At 50.6% G+C, this 20,364-nt stretch overlaps 1 protein-coding gene across 2 annotated transcripts in view; it reads right to left on the bottom strand.

Moving 5' to 3' along the window:
- Positions 1 to 19,963, bottom strand: part of LOC119957426 (fibroblast growth factor 17-like) — a 43,094-nt gene extending 23,131 nt beyond the window's left edge. Inside the window, exons 1-2 of one of the 2 annotated variants that reach the window (XM_038785483.1) lie at positions 19,846 to 19,963; positions 19,671 to 19,707 (exon numbers count right to left, since the gene is read on the bottom strand). In XM_038785483.1, coding sequence (XP_038641411.1) covers positions 19,671 to 19,707; positions 19,846 to 19,892 — 84 coding nt within the window. In that variant the 5' untranslated portion in view covers positions 19,893 to 19,963. The remainder of the gene's footprint in view (positions 1 to 19,670; positions 19,708 to 19,845) is intronic. The other variant, XM_038785484.1, reaches the window with a different exon arrangement.
- Between the last annotated feature and the right edge of the window lie 401 nt (positions 19,964 to 20,364).

The following is a 20,364-nucleotide window of genomic DNA, read 5'->3' as shown; positions in this document are numbered from 1 at the left end:
ACCCGTCCACCTGGAGATTGTGATGCGAACACAGTCACGGGTCGGATCAGATCGTCTGCCGCGATTCGTCTGACGGCTGAACAAGCGGAATCCGGAACGCTAGGGCCCGCCCACCACCGCCTCGTGTGCAGGGCTGGCACCCGCTTTGCAGCATCTGAAACTACACATGGTCAAGGTGGCCAACCTCCTGCCCGAAGCTGGTGTCACCGTCTGCCCCGCTTGTGGCCTCCTGTTCTCCCCCACTTGTCGTCATTGATGTCGAGGGTGGTCACGGCACTGAACATGAGCTGGCTCAGCTTCTGGAACATCCTTTGGGATGTGGCCATCTCCCATCCTGGGCACATGCCCAAGCCAATGAAGCTGGTTGTGTAGGCAACCGCCAAATTTGTGCATAGCAAGATCCCATAAACTGCACTGAGGTAAGGAGCAGATTACCTCCTTTTTCATGGTATCACACAATGGGCCGTTATGATTTCTGTGTGATTTCTGTATGGCCGACATTGGTAATATGCATCAAAATACAGAATTTACTCCTATATTAGTTATTTTCGGGCTTGTAAAGTACTTTGGGATGGTTGGAGACTACTATATAAATGCGACCTGGATGCTGGAAGCAGACGAAGGTTAAAATTTGCAGAGATCAGTCCAGGAGAGCCCCTTTGGAGGTTTCTCCCTGGTGGTCTGCAGGATGGAATAGGGAGATCCTCTTGTCCCGCTATCCGTTTGCAGCCATTGCTATTTTTATCATCGCGAAAAAAAAGATCCCTGCTCTCTGTAGCATTTTTTCCATCACCCGAACTGAACCAAGCCTCATTCTATTCTCCTGTGGACATATGTCCACAGCACATAAATATTCACAGATTCCATTTGGCAATCTCACCGGGAAGTCTGTGGCAAACACTGGGAGGGGGGGGGGGGGGGGGGGGAGGCTCCAAGGGTCTGGCCAACTGAATATAATACAGGGGGCGGGGCATTGGATTCAACTCCTAGCCAGGCTCACAGGCCCAGATTATCAATTTTATTTTAAAAGCAGAGACACAAATCTATCTTTCTTGAACTGTAGAGGCTCACAACAAGAGAAAAAGTCTTGGGATAAGCTGAAAGGACTTGAGAGCGGTACTGAGATGTAACTCCTCACATGTTCACATGCCAGGCTTTATCAGCGCAGTGCATCGTTTTAACTCCCTTTATTCCCCCCTTCTGCTTTGCCGTTAGTTTCTCAAAGCTCCATAATTGGTCGCGTGGAAGTTCCAGAGCAGCACTGGTCACATCATTGACACGTTACAGCTGCTTGTGACCACAATTCTTTCACGTGTGGTATGTTACCTCACGCGAGGGGCAGCACGGTAGCATTGTGGATAGCACAATCGCTTCACAGCTCCAGGGTCCCAGGTTCGAATCCCAGCTGGGTCACTGTCTGTGCGGAATCTGCACATCCTCCCCGTGTGTGCGTGGGTTTCCTCCGGGGGCTCCGGTTTCCTCCCACAGTCCAAAGATGTGCGGGTTAGGTGGATTGGCCATGATAAATTGCCCTTAGTGTCCAAAATTGCCCTTAGTGTTGGGTGGGGTTACTGGGTTATGGCGATAGGGTGGAGGTGTTGACCTTGGGTAGGGTGCTCTTTCCAAGAGCCGGTGCAGACTCGATGGGCCGAATGGCCTCCTTCTGCACTGTAAATTCTATGTAATCTATGTTACAATTCGGCGGTGCATTGAACGTTCCAATCCCCACCATCCTCTTCCGTTGGCCACATTTGCTTCCATTCACATTTAGTTGACGATCGCAAGAAGGCTGACCCAGGTGGCAGTGCAGAGGGCGAGACAGCATCGCGGGCGGAGGTTCCCAGCCCTGTCGGGGCAGGGCGGGGCTGGAAAATACCACGAGCCCTCGAAAAGCCCAGTGACGTGGGCGGGGCTGGGAAACCCTGCTGCATGTGCAGGCAACAGGTCAAGTGGGATCAGTCGGCCGGAGTTAATCATTGGGCCAGTTTCAAAGTAGCCCTGTCCTTATTTGTAGGCATGAATTTGATTTCAGGTGAGTGAGATAAATAGATCAACTTTGAGCCATTTGGGAGGGAGAGATAGTTAGAGCAAAGGGAGTTTCTCTGTTCTGGAGCCTGAGGGGCTGGCTGCAAAACAGAGGTGTGGCAGGACCAACACTGGAAGGATTGATAGTGTGACGAGTTTGCATTGGCACTGACCATTAGAAACGTGGACAGAGGAACTTAACATTGGAGAAGTTGGCACTGAAGTGTGTTTATAATGGTGACAAAGGGAAATACGATTTTGGGGCATGTCATGGAAGATGGACGTATCAGTAAGTCAGGAAATATACCTTTCTGTCAAAAATTCCCTGTTAAATACAGCAAGGAGATGTCGGTAGCATCCTGGCCACTGTTTCTGTGTGAGGGATATTGCTCTGCACCAAGGTAGTTGAGTCGGAAACATTAGGGACCTTCAAGCGGCTATTGGATACGTACATGGATTATGGTAGAATAATGGACTGTAGATTAATTTGTTCTTAAGGGCAGCGCGGTAGCATTGTGGTTAGCACAATTGCTTCACAGCTCCAGGGTCCCAGGTTCGATTCCCGGCTGGGTCACTGTCTGTGCGGAGTCTGCACATCCTCCCCGTGTCTGCGTGGGTTTCCTCCGGGTGCTCCGATTTCCTCCCACAGTCCAAAGATGTGCAGGTTGGGTGGATTGGCCGTGATAAATTGCCCTTAGATTATCATAGAATTTTGGACACTATGATTAAACTAGGACAAAAGTTCGGCACAACATCGTGGGCCGAAGGGCCTGTTCTGTGCTGTATTTCTCTATGTTCTAAAGCAGCTTCCACATTTGCCTACAGGACAGCAGTTCACGTGAGCAGAGATAGAGGTGGGGGGGAGGAGGAAGGATTCTCTGGTGATGGGGCTCCCATTCAATGCCTCATTTAAATTGCCCAGATCTGTCTTGGTGGACAACCCAAAGTGCCGTGGACTGGCACAGGAAAGACGGCAACATGGAAGCAGCCTGTCCAGTCCAAGACACATCATGCCAACAATCTGTCCCCCATTTTCCCCAATCACTTCATCCCCTCTTCCTCCATCCACCTATAGTGGCTGGCAGCCCCTACAGATTAACTTCCGACACACTGATTTGGCAAAAAAAAAATCATAAGGCAATATTCAAAATAATTGTACGTTATATTCAGTTTCCTTGTTGTAAAGATACTGGAAATGGGATAAAAAGTGGCATTTTGAGCGAGTGAGGCAGTCTGAGGTGAGGAAACCTCCAGGAATATGTACAACTGGAGTTATCAACCCCCGATTAGTCTGCAGTCTAATCTGGACTATTGCCCCAGCTCCTCCCTCAGCCACTAACACGGGAGTCCCACAATCTGCTGCATGAAGAGGCTTCTCGTCCTCTCTCTCTCTCTCTGATGGCCTGCCGACACTTGGCATCTGTTCTCACCCGGGGGGGGGCTGAATGATGTCCACGGTATCCTTCCCCCAGAACATAGAACATACAGTGCAGAAGGAGGCCATTCGGCCCATCGAGTCTGCACCGACCCACTTAAGCCCTCATTTCCACCCTATCCCCCTAACCCAATAACCCCGCCTCACCTTTGTGGACACTAAGGGGCAATTTAGCATGGCCAATCCACCTAACAACACATCTTTGGACTGTGGGTGGAAAGCGGAGCACCCGGAGGAAACCCACGCAGACACGGGGAGAACGTGCAGACTCCGCACAGACAGTGACCCAAGCCGGGAATCAAACCTGGGACCCTGGCGCTGTGAAGCAACAGTGCTAACCACTGTGCTACCGTGCTGCCCGAGGGAAAGAGAAGGAAAATGTTTTGATTAATTGTTCTCAACCTGCTTCCTAAAAAAAACAAATGCACCAAAAAAGAAACCCCGACAGACAGTCCACATCAAAAGGATGTGTGCCTTAAAGGCTTGGATTGGGTATTGTGTTTGTCTCCATCCACAGTGACCTGCGACTGGGCAGGAGAATTCCACAGCTTTGGAGCAGGGATCTAAATCACTTTTGCAAAATGCACAGCCGCTCGCGCTAATTTTAACCTTTTGCCCAGAGATAAGTGTTAACTTGGTGTCGGATACTGAAACTATTTATGTCTGCGCTAAAAAAAGCTTCCGGTGATGAATTTACAGCACGGGTTAGCACCGGGGTTAGGGCTGGGAGGGGAGGGGGAGGTAACCGACTCTCAGCGAACTGCTGAAGGGCCGTGGGCCAATTAACCCTTTGAGAGCTTCACACCGCACTCAAGCATTCCCGTCTTCTTCTCCGCTGATTTTCACACCTCTGAGCTGTGCCTTATCGTGGTCAGGAATGTATCCTTGTGCCTGCTTGTTGTGGGTGAACCTCGCCAATTGTGTGCAAGCTTGGGGCATTGATGCCTGGCAGGCCACTGGGGGCAGCACACTGCAGCCAGGAATCGTGGTCTGGGGCCCCCTTTTCAGTAGGGCTTATAATGGCAAGCTGCTTGATTCCATCCTCCTTTCCCCAGGCACTGCCCATCCAACAATGCAGACTGATGCCAGCTGGCTCAACAGGAACCGAGAACCATACCTGATTCAGCCATGGCTCAGTCGGAGGACAAGCTCAGCTCTGAGTCAGTAGGTCATGGGGCCAGACCCCCATTCCACACACAATCTATCTAACAAGAGGGAGTGCTGCACCTCGGAAGTTCTGGAGGAGGATGCAGTGCATCCAGCCCTCTAAAATTTGCCAAGATACTATTCTACAATGCAGCACTGTCAGCCATTAAAAAGATCACAAACTGAGATTTTCTCATTCACTTGAGAAAAAGATGTGTTCTATTGACTTGCCTTCAATAGCGCTTTTCACAAACCCATGGTCCCCAAAGCACCCAACAGCAAATGGAAACTGCTGTCCCGTATTTAGACCATCAAACCCCTTTCTAATGTTGAACAGCTCCACTAATTCTCCTCTTAATCTTTTCTTCTCCAATCTCTCCACTTGTGCCTCACCCCTGACTATTCCTCAGCTCTCTCAGAGAGCCTAGTCCAGGTAAAGATCACCCTCATGGACTGGCAGAACCACTTCCATCCCGCTCCCCTTAACCAGGCGACCAACGTCATTGTGGGATTCCCACAATGTTACATTGGATGGAAACAAACACACCTCGATATGCCACAATCGAGTTCCTGCCACACCCATGACGGACAAGTCTAGAAATCACCGATCTCCTCACCGACAGGTACATAGCCTGATCACGGGCCATTCCTCCTCTCACTTGTGCACCAGAGATTTTAACACGTTTAAAACAAACATGGATGTTGCGGACAGAGGAATATCGCGTGCATTGAATCACCCAGCTGGCTCAAGTTCATCGTTCAGGAACTGTGAATCCTCAGGCTTTCCTCAGTGTGCGGTGGGCTCACTGGCTCACACTCGGCGGCAAGTGGTGGATTCAAACCCCACTCCAGAGACTGGGGCACCTGATGCAGTGCCGCCCTGCTGGAGTGGGACATTAAACCGAGACCCAGGGGATCTTCCTTCTCAAGTGGATCTCATGACAATATTCAATGAACTGCCGAGGAGCTCTCCTTAGTGCGGTCGATGATATTCCTCAACGAGTATTGTTGAAACAATCCCATCTGATCTTTGATCAGAATGCTATTTGGTGGATCTTGCTGTGCACAAACTGGTCGCTATGCTTCCTGGATTTTAGCAGTGGCTACACTGGCAGAAATACTCAATTGGCTGTGAAGTGCTCTGGGAAGTTTGCAGAATAATTCAAACACTTGATTTTCTCCTGGGAGCAGATTAAGTGCATTTTGATTGGCGCCTCATGTCTTCAGCTTGATCACTCCCAATAATTATAATTCATTATATTTTCTAGCAGTCTGAAGTTTGTCCCTGTGACTCCCGAGTTGGCTCGGGGTAATATGCTGGGTACACTTTGCCTCGGTCTCATTAGACAGAATTCTGTATTTCCAAAACATGCCGGTTCTCTTGGCTCTTTGGTGAATGACACCATTGACTGCCCAACAGGGAGAAGCTGACTAATGTCAGCATCGCCCGAAATTCCAACCGGTCTTGTCTCCCTCAACCCCACTCTACCACCCACTTGTAGAGTTTAAAACCTTTGTAGGTATTGCTGGAGATTCATCACATTATAGGGGCAGCACGGTAGCATGGTGGTTAGCATAAATGCTTCACAGCTCCAGGGTCCCAGGTTCGATTCCTGGCTGGGTCACTGTCTGTGTGGAGTCTGCACGTCCTCCCCGTGTGTGCGTGGGTTTCCTCTGGGTGCTCCGGTTTCCTCCCACAGTCCAAAGATGTGCGGGTTAGGTGGATTGGCCATGCTAAATTGCCCGTAGTGTCCTAATAGTAAGGTTAAGGGGGGGAGTTGTTGGGTTACGGGTATAGGGTGGATATGTGGGTTTGAGTAGGGTGATCATTGCTCGGCACAACATCGAGGGCTGAGGGGCCTGTTCTGTGCTGTACTGTTCTATGTTCTATATGTATGGGATCAGACTTTCTGCTCTTATCTGCAAATCCCCCAATGCACACACTACCCAGGTTCTATCTTCAGGTAAAGATCAAGAGGCAAATTTGAATTGTGGATAATATCCAACAATACCACAACAAACTATCACTTCAATGTGGAGGAAAAAAATCACGTGGGGATTACAATGGGTGTTGAATGGGGCGGCACGGTGGTGCAGTGGGTTAGCACTGCTGCCTCACGACGTCGAGCTCCTGGGTTCGATCCCGGCTCTGGGTCACTGTCCGTGTGGAGTTTGTACATTCTCCCCGTGTCTGCGTGGGGCTCGCCCCCACAACCCAAAGATGTGCAGGGTAGGTGGATTGGCCATGCTAAATTGCCCCTTCATTGGAAAAAAATAATTGGGCACTCCGAATTTATTTTTTAAAAATGGGTGATGAATTTGGTGTTGCCTGCTTCACACCATCATTCAACATTTAAATCATTCCCAAAGACGGACTATTGAGAGAAATGAAAACTGTTGAGCTCGACAAACCTCCATCACCGCGAAGAACAAGGGGGTGGGAACACCCCCACCTCCAAATTCTCCGCCAATCTGACGTGAAAGTATTGTTGTCATACCGCCATCGGTGCTGGGTAAGAATCTCACCGAACACCATGATGATTGTATCTTCACCCTTCAACACACACACACACACACACACACACACACACACACTGCAAATTGTTGCGAAGTTTGGAAAGTGCTTTGTGAAAGCATAGACCCCCAACATAAAATCTATTGGGAATTCGAGATGACTACAAAATCCACCCAAGAAAAGAAGCTAATCCTAATGGGAGGCAGTCACACAGCCCAGTATTGTCTTGTATCTTTCCTGGTTTGAATGGAATCCGGTGATGGTGATTCTCCGAACGTTGTCAGTGGCCTGAATGGGTATTCCTGTGTTCAGGCAGGTTAGAACTGCTCGTGGCTGGGGCAAAGCTAAAGATTATCAGATGTTTGCAAATTTCTAACTCCTGCTCGGAAAAGTAACCCATTTTGATAATAGATTTACGATAATCTAAAGTCTGATGGATACGGTCAAAACTTTTACAGATGGAGAGACAGAGAGATATAAGCAGTGATAGAGATGGACCAGAACAATGAGATAGACAGATAGATCAATCGACAGATAGACTAATAAATAGTGAAGGATAGATCGATGGATAGCCATCTAGTTTGACATCTGTTTGTTTATTTTGAGGGTATCACTGGGTTGAAGTTACTACTTGTCCCAGACAGGGTTACATTATATGCTGTTTACAGACAGGCACTAAAGATTGTCACATGCTTTACCATGTTGATGCAACAGAGCTGCATTGACACAACTTTCAACCCAGGGTTCCTCACGAACGTGTTCCCTGTAACTTCCTTTTTCTGTGCGCAGTCGGCACCTTCATGGAAATGTTGCTTGTGGGCGGTCTGTTTGTTCCCTGTGCGGCACCTTTCTGATTGCTGCACAGGCTAGCGATTCCCAATCCCAGGTTGAGCTGCTGCGGAGTTTGGTCAGGCACAGACACAAAGAGGGAAACACCAGACTGGCTCAATCGGTGACACGCAGCCCTCACATCTTCTTTCTAAAGATGGTGGGTTCCAGTCCCAGCCAGGGCTGGATCAACTCTGACACTTGCAGCGAGAGGCAACAACAGAAAGATGTTGCCTCATCTGGAGCCTGTACTGGCATCCAGTGAGATGATGCTCGGTTCTGTTCTAACTCCACACACTGCCTCATTCGGCACCTTCTCAGGTGGATGTAAAAGGGTGGGGAGATGTTAATCTCTCCAGTGTCCTGGCCATAACCAATTGCTAAAGCAGGTTACATAGAACATAGAACAGTACAGCACAGAACAGGCCCTTCGGCCCTCAATGTTGTGCCGAGCCATGATCACCCTACTCAAACCCACGTATCCACCCTATACCCGTAACCCCCCCTTAACCTTACTTTTATTAGGACTCTACGGGCAATTTAGCATGGCCAATCCACCTAACCCGCACATCTTTGGACTGTGGGAGGAAACCGGAGCACCCGGAGGAAACCCACGCACACAGGGGGAGGACGTGCAGACTCCGCACAGACAGTGACCCAGCCGGGAATCGAACCTGGGACCCTGGAGCTATGAAGCATTTATGCTAACCACCATGCTACCCTGCTGCCCCAAACAGGTTGTATCACACATTGCTGTTTGTGGGATCTTGCTGTGTACAATTTGGCTGCCCTCCTTCCCACATTCTAACAGTGACTGCACGTCAAACAAGTTTAGCTGCAAAGTCCCATTGGCATTAGGACACCTCAAGGTCATTAAAAGCGCTTTATAAATGCAAGTTCTGTCTTTCTTTCAATGCTGTCCGTCACCTGCCAACAGAAACACCTCTGAGCACTTTCCGCATTTGTCACCAAAGCAGCTCAGTCGAGTAACCTCAACACTGTGGGGCCAGATCCTGAAATAGTCACTAGAAAGAGAGAGAGAGAGAGAGAGAGAGGGCAAGATCTTTGTGCCTCTTCCTGGGAGGCTTTTCCAGCCTTGCTTTTGAAGAATGTCACTATTTTTACATCTTTCTTTAAAGGCTGCGACTCTTCCCAGGAGACAGCAGACGGCATTGCAAATATGGGAGGGCTTAGAACAGCTTTGCCAAAGGGTGGTGATGGCATTGCTGGTGATGGGGGAGGAGAGGAAGGTAGCAGCCTTGCTGCGACCGAGTTCTGCCCACAAACTGTCCAGCAGGTACATTTAAAGATTGCGTTTTAGTTCGAATAGGCCCTTAGAAAAATCTGTGCATATATGCAGAAATATGTATTGATGGTCAACAGGTGTTTACAGACAGAGCAGTGCCCCTCAGTATTCCTCTGATCTGAATGGTTGCTGGCACAACCGCCTCACGGCGCCGAGGTCCCAGGTTCGATCCCGGCTCTGGGTCACTGTCCGTGTGGAGTTTGCACGTTCTCCCCGTGTCTGCGTGAGTTTCGCCCCCACAACCCAAAGAAAGTGTGCAGAGTAGGTGGGATTGGCCACGCTAAATTGCCCCTTCATTGGAAAAAATAATTGGGTAATCTAAATTTATTTAAAAAAAAAGAATGGTTGCTGTTAGGACCCATCTCCTTCACAGATCATATCGAGAGAGAGAAAGAGATACATACAGAGAGATTCCTTGATAGTGGAAAGGATTGAAAATAATCGAATAATAATCTCTATTATTGTCACAAGTAGGCTGACATTAACACCGCAATGAAGTTAGTGTGAAAAGCCCCTAGTCGCCACATTCCGGCGCCTGTTCGGGTACACAGAGGGAGAATTCAGAATGTCCAATTCACCCAAAAGCACGTCTTTCGGGACTTGTGGGAGGAAATCGGAGCCCCCGGAGGAAACCCACGCAGACTCAGGGAGAACGTGCAGACTCCGCACAGACAGTGACCCAGTGGGGAATCGAACCCGGGTTCCTGGCGCTGTGAAGCAACAGTGCTAACTACTGTGCTACCGTGCTGCTTTATATACAAGGATAAATATATATATGTGTGTGTGTCTGATTGTACACAGATACAGATAGAACATGGATAGATATAATCAGATAAATAGCTAAATAGAAATAAGTAGAGATAGATGACTATAGAGAGAGAAAGAAATTGAAGTTAATAGACAGTTAAATAATACAGACAGAAGCATAGATCATAATAAAGAGAGATAGATTTGGATATTTGTCACAAAATAGGCACACAGAAATAGATGACTAGATAGAGATGGAGAAAGGTGAACAGTAGATTGAGTTAAAATTGACCCAGAACAATTAATCAACAGATGTAGATTGACACAGGTTGACAAACTGATTGAGAAAGACTGCAGATAATATTCCTCACACAGATAATGGGAATGAATGGATCAACAGGTAGAGATACTTGTAGATAAAATTGATGGATGGGTGGGCAGACAGATAGAGATGAATACAGGTCATTTTTTTTTCTAATTAAGGAGCAATTTAGGGGTGGCATGGTGGAGCAGTGGTTAGCACTTCTGCCTTGGTAAAAAATAAATTTAGAGTACCCAATTCTTTCTTTCCAATGAAGGGGCAATTTAGCATTGCCAATCCTCCTCCCCTGCACATCTTTGGGTTGTGGGGGGCGAGACCCACGCAGACACGGGGAGAATGTGCAAACTCCACACGGACAGTGACCCAGGGCCAGGATCGAACCCGGGTCCTCGTCGCCGTGAAGTAAATTAACGAATATGTTCACGGCTATTGATAGACCCAGAGAGATGGCTGAAAATATAGAGATCTTCTCATTCAAACTAAGATAATTCAGGATGGAAGTGAGGATAAATTCACACAGGTTTTGCATCCTCCCTGACGACTGGCCTGTCCATTTTTTAAACTGGGAATAGTATCTGTGGAAGGAGGGAATATTGTAAGGCAGTGACACTGGATAAGCTGCTGTGATTGGGACACAGCGCAATCATTCAGTCGGATGGCCAGTGCTGGGTTTAGAAACACCTCCTCAAGCAATTAGTTTCCGCAGTGATGTATCAACACTCACCACTGAAACAAACCCACATTATCACTTTCAATCAACTGGCAAAGGAAAATAGATAGAAAGAAGCAACTTGCATTTTTAAAGCCGAGCAAAGATGGATCACCAACCCCAAATTATTCATAGAATTTACAGTGCAGAAGGAGGCTATTCGGCCCATCGAGTCTGCACCGGCTCTTGGAAAGAGTACCCTACCCAAGGTCAACGCCTCCACCCTATCCCCATAACCCAGTAACCCCACCCAACACTAAGGGCAATTTTGGACACTAAGGGGCAATTTATCACGGCCAATCCACCTAACCTGCACATCCTGTGCACAGAGTCCTCTCCACAGTTTCCAAAATATTAAGGGTGGAATTGCTGTCATCTCTAGGGTCAGTGAAACCGTAAACAGGCCCTGTCTGAATGGCCTTACAATGCACGCACACATCACGTGGAATCTTCTTCAAATCTCCCCCCACCTTCCAAAACAGCTGAAGGTAACTGCTGCTCACAAACGGCAGGGAGAAGGGAAATGTTCCTGTCCAATACCTCACCGCAAACATTCACCTGTCTCTCCTCCTCCATTTATCAACTGACCTGCTCTGCATTTCCGGCATTTCCTGTTCTCATTCAGGCGCATTCACCGGCCAAAATTTTCTGACCTTGCCGGCCGGTGGGAATTGGAGATTCCGCCTGTAGTGAAGCCCCTCCCCTGCGCTGCATCCCCCGGTGATGGAGGGGGCAGGGCCTGTAGTGAAGCCCCTCCCCTGCGCTGCATCCCCCGGTGATGGAGGGGGCACGGGCTGTAGTGAAGCCCCTCCCCAGCGCTGCATCCCCCCGGTGATGGAGGGGGCACGGGCTGTAGTGAAGCCCCTCCCCAGCGCTGCATCCCCCCGGTGATGGAGGGGGAGGGGATGGTGGGAATGGAAGCTCCCACCTCCAGCCAATGGCAGCCTCTGTATCTGGAAAAGGCGCTGTGGGAAGGTAGGAAATCCTTCCCAATCTGTCCCAATAACCACAACTTGTATTGATACGGCACCTTTCAGGCAGTAACACGGAGCTTCACCCATATAATCAGACAAATTGACTGAGCACACATTCAGAGCACAAAAGATATTGGTTTTAATGAGCATCTTAAAGGAGGAGAGAGGGGCTCTGGCAGGGGGTTTCTGAACTTGGGAAAGGCCGACAGCAGAGCAGGATACAGAAAGGAGAATTGGAGGAATACAGAGATCTCAGTGGGTTGTCGGGATAGAGCAGGTTACAACAACATGGAAGGATTGAAAATTCCAGACGTACCATGTGTATGTGTACATACATATCTGCGAACCTTCCATATATACCATGGGGACCAAGGGCAATGTGTCCAAGTTTGCAGATGACACTAAGATGAGTGGTAAAGCGAAAAGTGCAGAGGATACTGGAAGTCTGCAGAGGGATTTGGATAGGTTAAGTGAATGGGCTAGGGTCTGGCAGATGGAATACAATGTTTTTTTTTTTTGTTTCCCCCCCCCCCCCCGGAATACAATGTTGACAAATGTGAGGTTATCCATTTTGGTAGGAATAACAGCAAACGGGATTATTATTTAAACAATAAAATATTAAAGCATGCCGCTGTGCAGAGAGACTTGGGTGTGCTAGTGCATGAGTCACAGAAGGTTGGTTTACAAGTGCAACAGGTGATTAAGAAGGCAAATGTAATTTTGTCCTTCATTGCTAGAGGGATGGAGTTTAAGACTAGGGAGGTTATGTTGCAATTGTATAAGGTGTTAGTGAGGCCACACCTGGAGTATTGTGTTCAGTTTTGGTCTCCTTACTTGAGAAAGGACGTACTGGCACTGGAGGGTGTGCAGAGGAGATTCACTAGGTTAATCCCAGACCTGAAGGGGTTGGATTACGAGGAAAGGTTGAGTAGACTGGGACTGTACTCGTTGGAATTTAGAAGGATGAGGGGGGATCTTATAGAAACATATAAAATTATGAAGGGAATAGATAGGATAGATGCGGGCAGGTTGTTTCCACTGGCGGGTGAAAGCAGAACTAGGGGACATAGCCTCAAAATAAGGGGAAGTAGATTTAGGACTGAGTTGAGGAGGAACTTCTTCACCCAAAGGGTTGTGAATCTATGGAATTCCTTGCCCAGTGAAGCAGTTGAGGCTCCTTCATTAAATGTTTTTAAGGTAAAGATAGATAGTTTTTTGAAGAATAAAGGGATTAAGGGTTATGGTGTTCAGGCCGGAAAGTGGAGCTGAGTCCACAAAAGATCAGCCATGATCTAATTGAATGGCGGAGCAGGCTCGAGGGGCCAGATGGCCTACTCCTGCTCCTAGTTCTTATGTTCTTATGCACATATCTGCTGTCATGTTACATATACTTTGTACATGTGTACATGCACACATATCTGCTATCATTCTATATATACCATGTATATGTGTACATACACATATCTATCATTCCATATATACCATGTGTATGTGTACATACACACATATCTTCTATAATTCCATATATACCATGTATATGTGTGCATACACATATCTATCATTCCATATATACCATGTGTATGTGTACAAACACACAGATCTGCTATTATTCCACGAATACCATGTATATGTGTACATGCACACATATCTGCAACAAATCATTGATTTTCATTCACCAGTTTTACCCTGTACAGGGGACTTTGCCCTAAATTATATATTATTATAATTGGATATTTCACAGGATAGAGCATTGAATGGCAGCACGGTGGCACAGTGGTTAGCACTGCTGCCTCACGGCGCCCAGGACCCAGGTTCGATCCTGGCTCTGGGTCACTGTCATGTGGAGTTTGCACATTCTCCCTGTGTCTGCGTGGGTTTCGCCCCCACACCCCAAAGATGTGCAGGTTCGGTAGATTGGCCGCACTAAATTGCCCCTTAATTGGAAAAAATTGAATTGAGTACTCTAAATTTATTTTTTTTTAATGCACCATTGAATTATTCTCTGGTGGGGGAGGAGGTGGGAGTTAAATTCAGCTTGAGCTGCAGGAAGGATTGGATAACAACAAATCAGAAACCTTGTTTTATGTCTAATCTTTTAAATGACTCAATTGCTTCACTTTTATTTTCACCTTTCATTTTCATTTAATGACTGGAAAACAAAGAATCATTTTCAAAAGTTTTACTGAAGTGAATTTACAGGTGAACTATTTAAATCAGTGCATAAAAGGTAAAAGTGACAGGATATATTACACCTGTTGTGACTTTGGTTGAGAAAGTATTTAAGGGAGAAAATGATCAAAGTGTGTAACGAGAGAGGGACTGCTTTCAGAGAGACAGAGATTGGTTTTAGGCAGACATACAGGAGCAATGGTACTTGTATTTGGCAGAGTGTATCGTCAGGAGGAGGAAATATCGGTGTTGAACCACTGGCACCAACGTTGGCATTCTCTGCCATACAGCTGGCAACATAGAAACTAAAATGGTATGGGGTGGGTCCCAGGACTGGCAGAATGGGCTCTGATTGAGCCCGCCTCGCCAGCAACCTTTGCCAGGGGGGGGGGGGGGGGGGGGGTCAGTGCCCGGGCATGACCCTCTCCCCTCTGAGTGATGCACTCACTCCAGCTCCAGGTGCACACCTCAGGGGACAGCAAGACTTCCTGCTCCCCATTCCTGCCCAATGAAAATGGAAGAGGAAAATCCCCTTCACACTGAGAGAGAGAAATGAAAATGAGAATCGCTTATTGTCACGAGTAGGCTACAATGAAGTTACTGTGAAAAGCCCCTAGTCGCCACATTCCGGCGCCTGTTCGGGGAGGCTGGTACGGGAATCGAACCGTGCTGCTGGCCCGCCTTGGTCTGCTTTCAAAGCCAGCAATTTAGCCCAGTGTGCTAAACCAGCCCAAAACACAGACACATACACACACACAGAGACAGGCAGACACACACACACAGACAGACATACACACAGACAGATAGACAGACACACACACACACAGTCACACAGAGACAGGCAGACACACACACACAGACAGATAGACAGACAGACACACACACACACACACTGTACACGGAGACTAAGAGGATCAGAGCGAGAGAGCGAGACATGGTTTAGAGAGGGAGGGGCATTTACATACAGAGGCCAGCATTGCAAAGAGAGACACAGAGAGAGAGGCTGTGATGGTCACAGGGAAAAGGCTTGTCAAAGCTTTGACAAAGAGTCATCCAGACTGGAAAGGTTAGCTCTGGGGGGCGGGCTGGGGGGGGGGGGGGGGGGGGGGGGAGTCAGGGTGGGGGTGGGGGTGGGGGGGGGGGGGGAGTCAGGGTGGGGGGGGGGAGTCAGGGTGGGGGGGTCGGCGGGGGTGGGGGGGTGTCAGGGTGGGGGGGTAGGCGGGGGTGGGGGGGTCGGGGGGGTCAGGGTGGGGGGGAGTCAGGGTGGGGGGAGGGGGAGTCAGGGTGGGGGGGAGGGGGAGTCAGGGTGGGGGGGAAGTCAGGGTGGGGGGAGGGGGAGTCAGGGTGGGGGGGAAGTCAGGGTGGGGCAGGGGGGAGTCAGGGTGGGGGGGAGTCAGAGTGGGGGGGAGTCAGAGTGGGGGGGAGTCAGAGTGGGGGGGGAGTCAGAGTGGGGGGGAGTCAGAGTGGGGGTGGAGTCAGAGTGGGGGGGGAAGTCAGAGTGGGTGGGGGGAGTCAGGGTGGAGGGGGAGTCAGGGTGGGGGGGAGAGTCAGGGTGGGGTGGGGAGTCAGGGTGGGGTGGGGAGTCAGGGTGGGGGGGGGTCAGGGTGGGGGGGAGTCAGGGTGGGGGGGGAGTCAGGGTGGGGGGGAGTCAGGGTGGGGGGGGAGTCAGGGTGGGGGGGAGTCAGGGTGGGGGGGAGTCAGGGTGGGGGGGAGTCAGGGTGGGGGGGAGTCAGGGTGGGGGGAGTCAGGGTGGGGGGAGTCAGGGTGGGGGGAGTCAGGGTGGGGGGGAGTCAGGGTGGGGGGGGGAGTCAGGGTGGGGGGAGTCAGGGTGGGGGGGAGGTCAGGGTGGGGGGGAGGTCAGGGTGGGGGGTCAGGGTGGGGGGTCAGGGTGGGGGGGTCAGGGTGGGGGGGTCAGGGTGGGGGGGTCAGGGTGGGGGGGGGTCAGGGTGGGGGGGGAGTCAGGGTGGGAGGGGAGTCAGGGTGGGGGGTCAGGGTGGGGGAGTCAGGGTGGGGGGGAGTCAGGGTGGGGGGGAGGTCAGGGTGGGGGGGAGGTCAGGGTGGGGGGGGCAGGGTGGGGGGGGTCAGGGTGGGGGGGTCAGGGTGGGGTGGGGAGTCAGGGTGGGGGGGGAGTCAGGGTGGGGGGGAGTCAGGGTGGGGGGGAGTCAGGGGTGGGGGGCAGAGTCAGGGTGGGGGGCGAGTCAGGGTGGGGGGGCGAGTCAGGGTGGGGGGGCGAGTAGGGTGGGGGGGGCGAGTCAGGGTGGGGGTGGCGAGTCAGGGTGGGGGGGGGAGTCAGGGTGGGGGGGAGTCAGGGTGGGGGGGAGTCAGGGTGGGGGGGAGTCAGGGTGGGGGGGAGTCAGGGTGGGGGGGAGTCAGGGTGGGGGGGAGTCAGGGTGGGGGGGGAGACAGGGTGGGGGGGGAGACAGGGTGGGGGGGGAGACAGGGTGGGGGGGGAGACAGGGTGGGGGGGGAGACAGGGTGGGGGGGGAGTGCAGGGTGGGGGGGAGACAGTGTGGGGGGGGAGACAGTGTGGGAGGGGAGACAGTGTGGGAGGGGAGACAGTGTGGGAGGGGGACAGTGTGGGGGGGGAGACAGTGTGGGGGGGGAGACAGTGTGGGAGGGGAGACAGTGTGGGGGGGGAGACAGTGTGGGAGGGGAGACAGTGTGGGAGGGGAGACAGTGTGGGAGGGGAGACAGTGTGGGGGGGGAGACAGTGTGGGAGGGGGACAGGGTGGGGGGGGAGACAGGGTGGGGGGGAGACAGGGTGGGGGGAGAGACAGGGTGGGGGGGAGACAGGGTGGGGGGGGAGACAGGGTGGGGGGGAGACAGGGTGGGGGGGGAGACAGGGTGGGGGGGAGACAGGGTGGGGGGGAGACAGGGTGGGGGGGGAGACAGGGTGGGGGGGGGAGACAGGGTGGGGGGGGAGACAGGGTGGGGGGGAGACAGGGTGGGGGGGGAGACAGTGTGGGGGGGGAGACAGTGTGGGGGGGGAGACAGTGTGGGGGGGGAGACAGTGTGGGAGGGGAGACAGTGTGGGAGGGGAGACAGTGTGGGGGGGAGACAGGGTGGGGGGGGAGACAGGGTGGGGGGAGACAGGGTGGGGGGGGAGACAGGGTGGGGGGGGAGACAGGGTGGGGGGGAGACAGGGTGGGGGGGAGACAGGGTGGGGGGGGAGACAGGGTGGGGGGGGAGACAGGGTGGGGGGGAGACAGGGTGGGGGGGAGACAGGGTGGGGGGGGAGACAGGGTGGGGGGGAGACAGGGTGGGGGGGAGACAGGGTGGGGGGGAAGAGTGTGGCTGGTCGGGGGGTAACAGACTGGATAAGTGACAGCAGAACATGGGGAGACAGTAAAGGGGTTGAGGAGACGGTTCAATGGGGAGGCGAGAGGGGGAGTACAGTAATGGGATTGGTAGGAAAGTGAATTGAATGATGGGAAAGTGAAAGGGCTGGACACTGAGTGAGCAGCAGGGAGTGAGATCAGCTTGAATGATTGGGGGTGATAGACAGACAGCAGGCTCCCAAATGCATCCTCTTGTCCAGGGTGGCAGCTGTGTCTCAGTGAGCATCACTCTCACCTCCACACTCACCAAGGTATGGGTTCCAGTTTCATTGCCAACACTTACAGAATATTGGCTGAAACTTCACTGGCAGGGCTGAGAGAGAGCTGCATTGTCGCAGGTGCCGTTTCCTTTTCGAGATGTTTAAGTGCGCCCTGAGTTGTAAGAGCAGGGGATTCTTCCTGGTGTTCTGGGATCCCTGAACTAACATCACTAACAGTACATCATCCCATTGCTGTCTTGGAGAGCTCACTGCACATTAATTAGCTCCCCCATTTTCCGCATTACAATCGTAGCTCCAGGTTATAAAGCACTGGATTGGCTGGAAAACCTTGAGCTATCTGAAGGATGTGAAAGTTGCAACAGAACTGCAAGTCTATTGTTCTTTTTCATGGAATAAGTCCAATTTGAACAAATTGTGACATCGGAACCCTTTCTATGATATAAAATTAGAGCAGTAATGCTCAAACATGCTAATAAACTTAGATATATATCACAAGTGATATATATATATATTTTTAAATACCGTGGATTTAATTGGCAGGCAATCTCCTGCTGTCTTGCACATATTATCATCACATTTTAAACAGGATTGGATTGGATTAATTAGGTTGAGTTCATGTTAAAAAGGAATTTAAGGAAGGAAATGTTATTGTTCCGTTACATTTTCCCCCTTCTCCAGTTATGTGAATTTTAAAAAAAGATTGATTCTCAATCCCTGTTGGATACTCTTCAAGTAGCTCGAGTCTATATAATTATACCTATGCATAATAGGTACAAAGGTCTGCACTAAATCATCGTCCAGGTCAATGCTTGCCCTGTCCATTTGCAAATGACCATCTTAAAACAATGTCCTTTAAATAGAAGCAGTGCCAGGATGCCTATGAATCTTCTGGCAGATTGGAGATTAACTAGGAGACACAGGCTAATATGGATCTGCTCCCTTTGTAGATCAGCAGATGTGTTCCCCCCATCCCACTGACTCATCGAGAAACATATCAGTTTTCACACACATCATCGTTTGTGCTCCCACCTCATTATTTTTCCATTCTGGGAAGCACGTTTCAGGAATCTGGGTATTTCCCTGCACTGGCCGGCTAACGGTGAGATTTAGCTCAATGTTTCAAGCAAAGATATTGCTCTTTTCTTTTCGTTTCTTTAGAACAGTACAGCACAGAACAGGCCCTTCGGCCCTCGATGTTGTGCGGAGCAATGATCACCCTACTCAAACCCACGTATCCACCCTATACTCGTAACCCAACAACTCCCCCTTAACCTTACTTTTTAGGACACTACGGGCAATTTAGCATGGCCAATCCACCTAACCCGCACATCTTTGGACTGTGGGAGGAAACCGGAGCACCCGGAGGAAACCCACGCACACACGGGGAGGACGTGCAGACTCTGCACAGACAGTGACCCAGCCGGGAATCGAACCTGGGACCTTGGAGCTGTGAAGCATTGATGCTAACCACCTATGCTACCGTGCCTTTCTCTCGTTCCTTTTCTTTCTTTCTCGCCCGCCTCCGGGCAAGCTCGCTATCTGCAGGATCCTGCCGTGCATGCCCAGTTATGGAGCCCACGTGCTTGCCTACATAACGAGAGTCACTTCGCTCACGTTCAAGGGAATTCAGTCACCTAGTTTCTTCGGGACGCCCTTGAGAGGGGGGGGGGGGGGGGGCTCTGCCAAGGGACAATCTTGAAGACAAGCTCAAACTGTCTCCAGCAAAAGAAATGGGTGTCTTTTGAGATGGGTAGGGAATAAGGAATAATTCTAAACTTGTTGTATAAAGGTTCAAGGGCTTTAAAGGGACAGCACACTCTTAAACAATTCAGCCTCTGCCCAGAGCTTTGGAAAGGTCACTATCTCTTCAAATGACACACACATTTGAACATTTCAGACTATTGTAAATTGTGATAAAGAAGATCATGTACTCACCTGGGCTTGCAAGCAGAGCAGCAAAAACTGGAGGCATCTGTCACAGAAATAATGGCAAAATGCACACACACAAATTAAAAATACAATTCCCAATTGCTGAACATGAGAAAACGTGCTTGCAAACGACAGCACAAGTGGTAATTGGAAATGAGGCTTTCAGTGAAAGAGTTCTTACAGATAAACGTGCTGCAGCGCTGGCGGATGCATAGCTGATGCTCCCATGTATTCTCTCACTGACTCCTTAAGCCGAGGTTTTGGCAGACTGCTTTTTTTAGTTGTTCCCTGTCGGCCGACAGTAATCTTGGGGGGGGGGGGGGGGGAGTGAAGGAACCTTGCCTTTAATGCAGCCTGCAACCCAGTCAGAAGCGTCCAGGACTGAACAGGAGCCTGGGAATTAAATGCTTCCCCCCCTCCCACACACACAGCCACCCACCCCCTCTGCTACTTTTCTGTAACACAGCGGAAGGGTGCAAATTCTCAATGTGCACACATGAAAGGGAATCCTTTGCACACTCTTCCTCCTGATCTTTAAGTCGGATCCTCCAGCATCAGCTGTGCATTTGGGTAGGGCTCAGTCAGACCTGGTGTTCTGCACACTTGTCTCCTTATTTGTGGGCTCGGGGGACTGGCCCAAGCAGCAATCTCATCCTGCCCAAGCTCAGAGGAAGGGCAGACCCGTGCCTTTGAATAGAAA

This window comes from Scyliorhinus canicula, chromosome 26 (genome assembly GCF_902713615.1).
Source record: "Scyliorhinus canicula chromosome 26, sScyCan1.1, whole genome shotgun sequence".
Taxonomy (NCBI): domain Eukaryota; kingdom Metazoa; phylum Chordata; class Chondrichthyes; order Carcharhiniformes; family Scyliorhinidae; genus Scyliorhinus; species Scyliorhinus canicula.
This window is presented reverse-complemented; position numbering and strand designations above follow the sequence as displayed.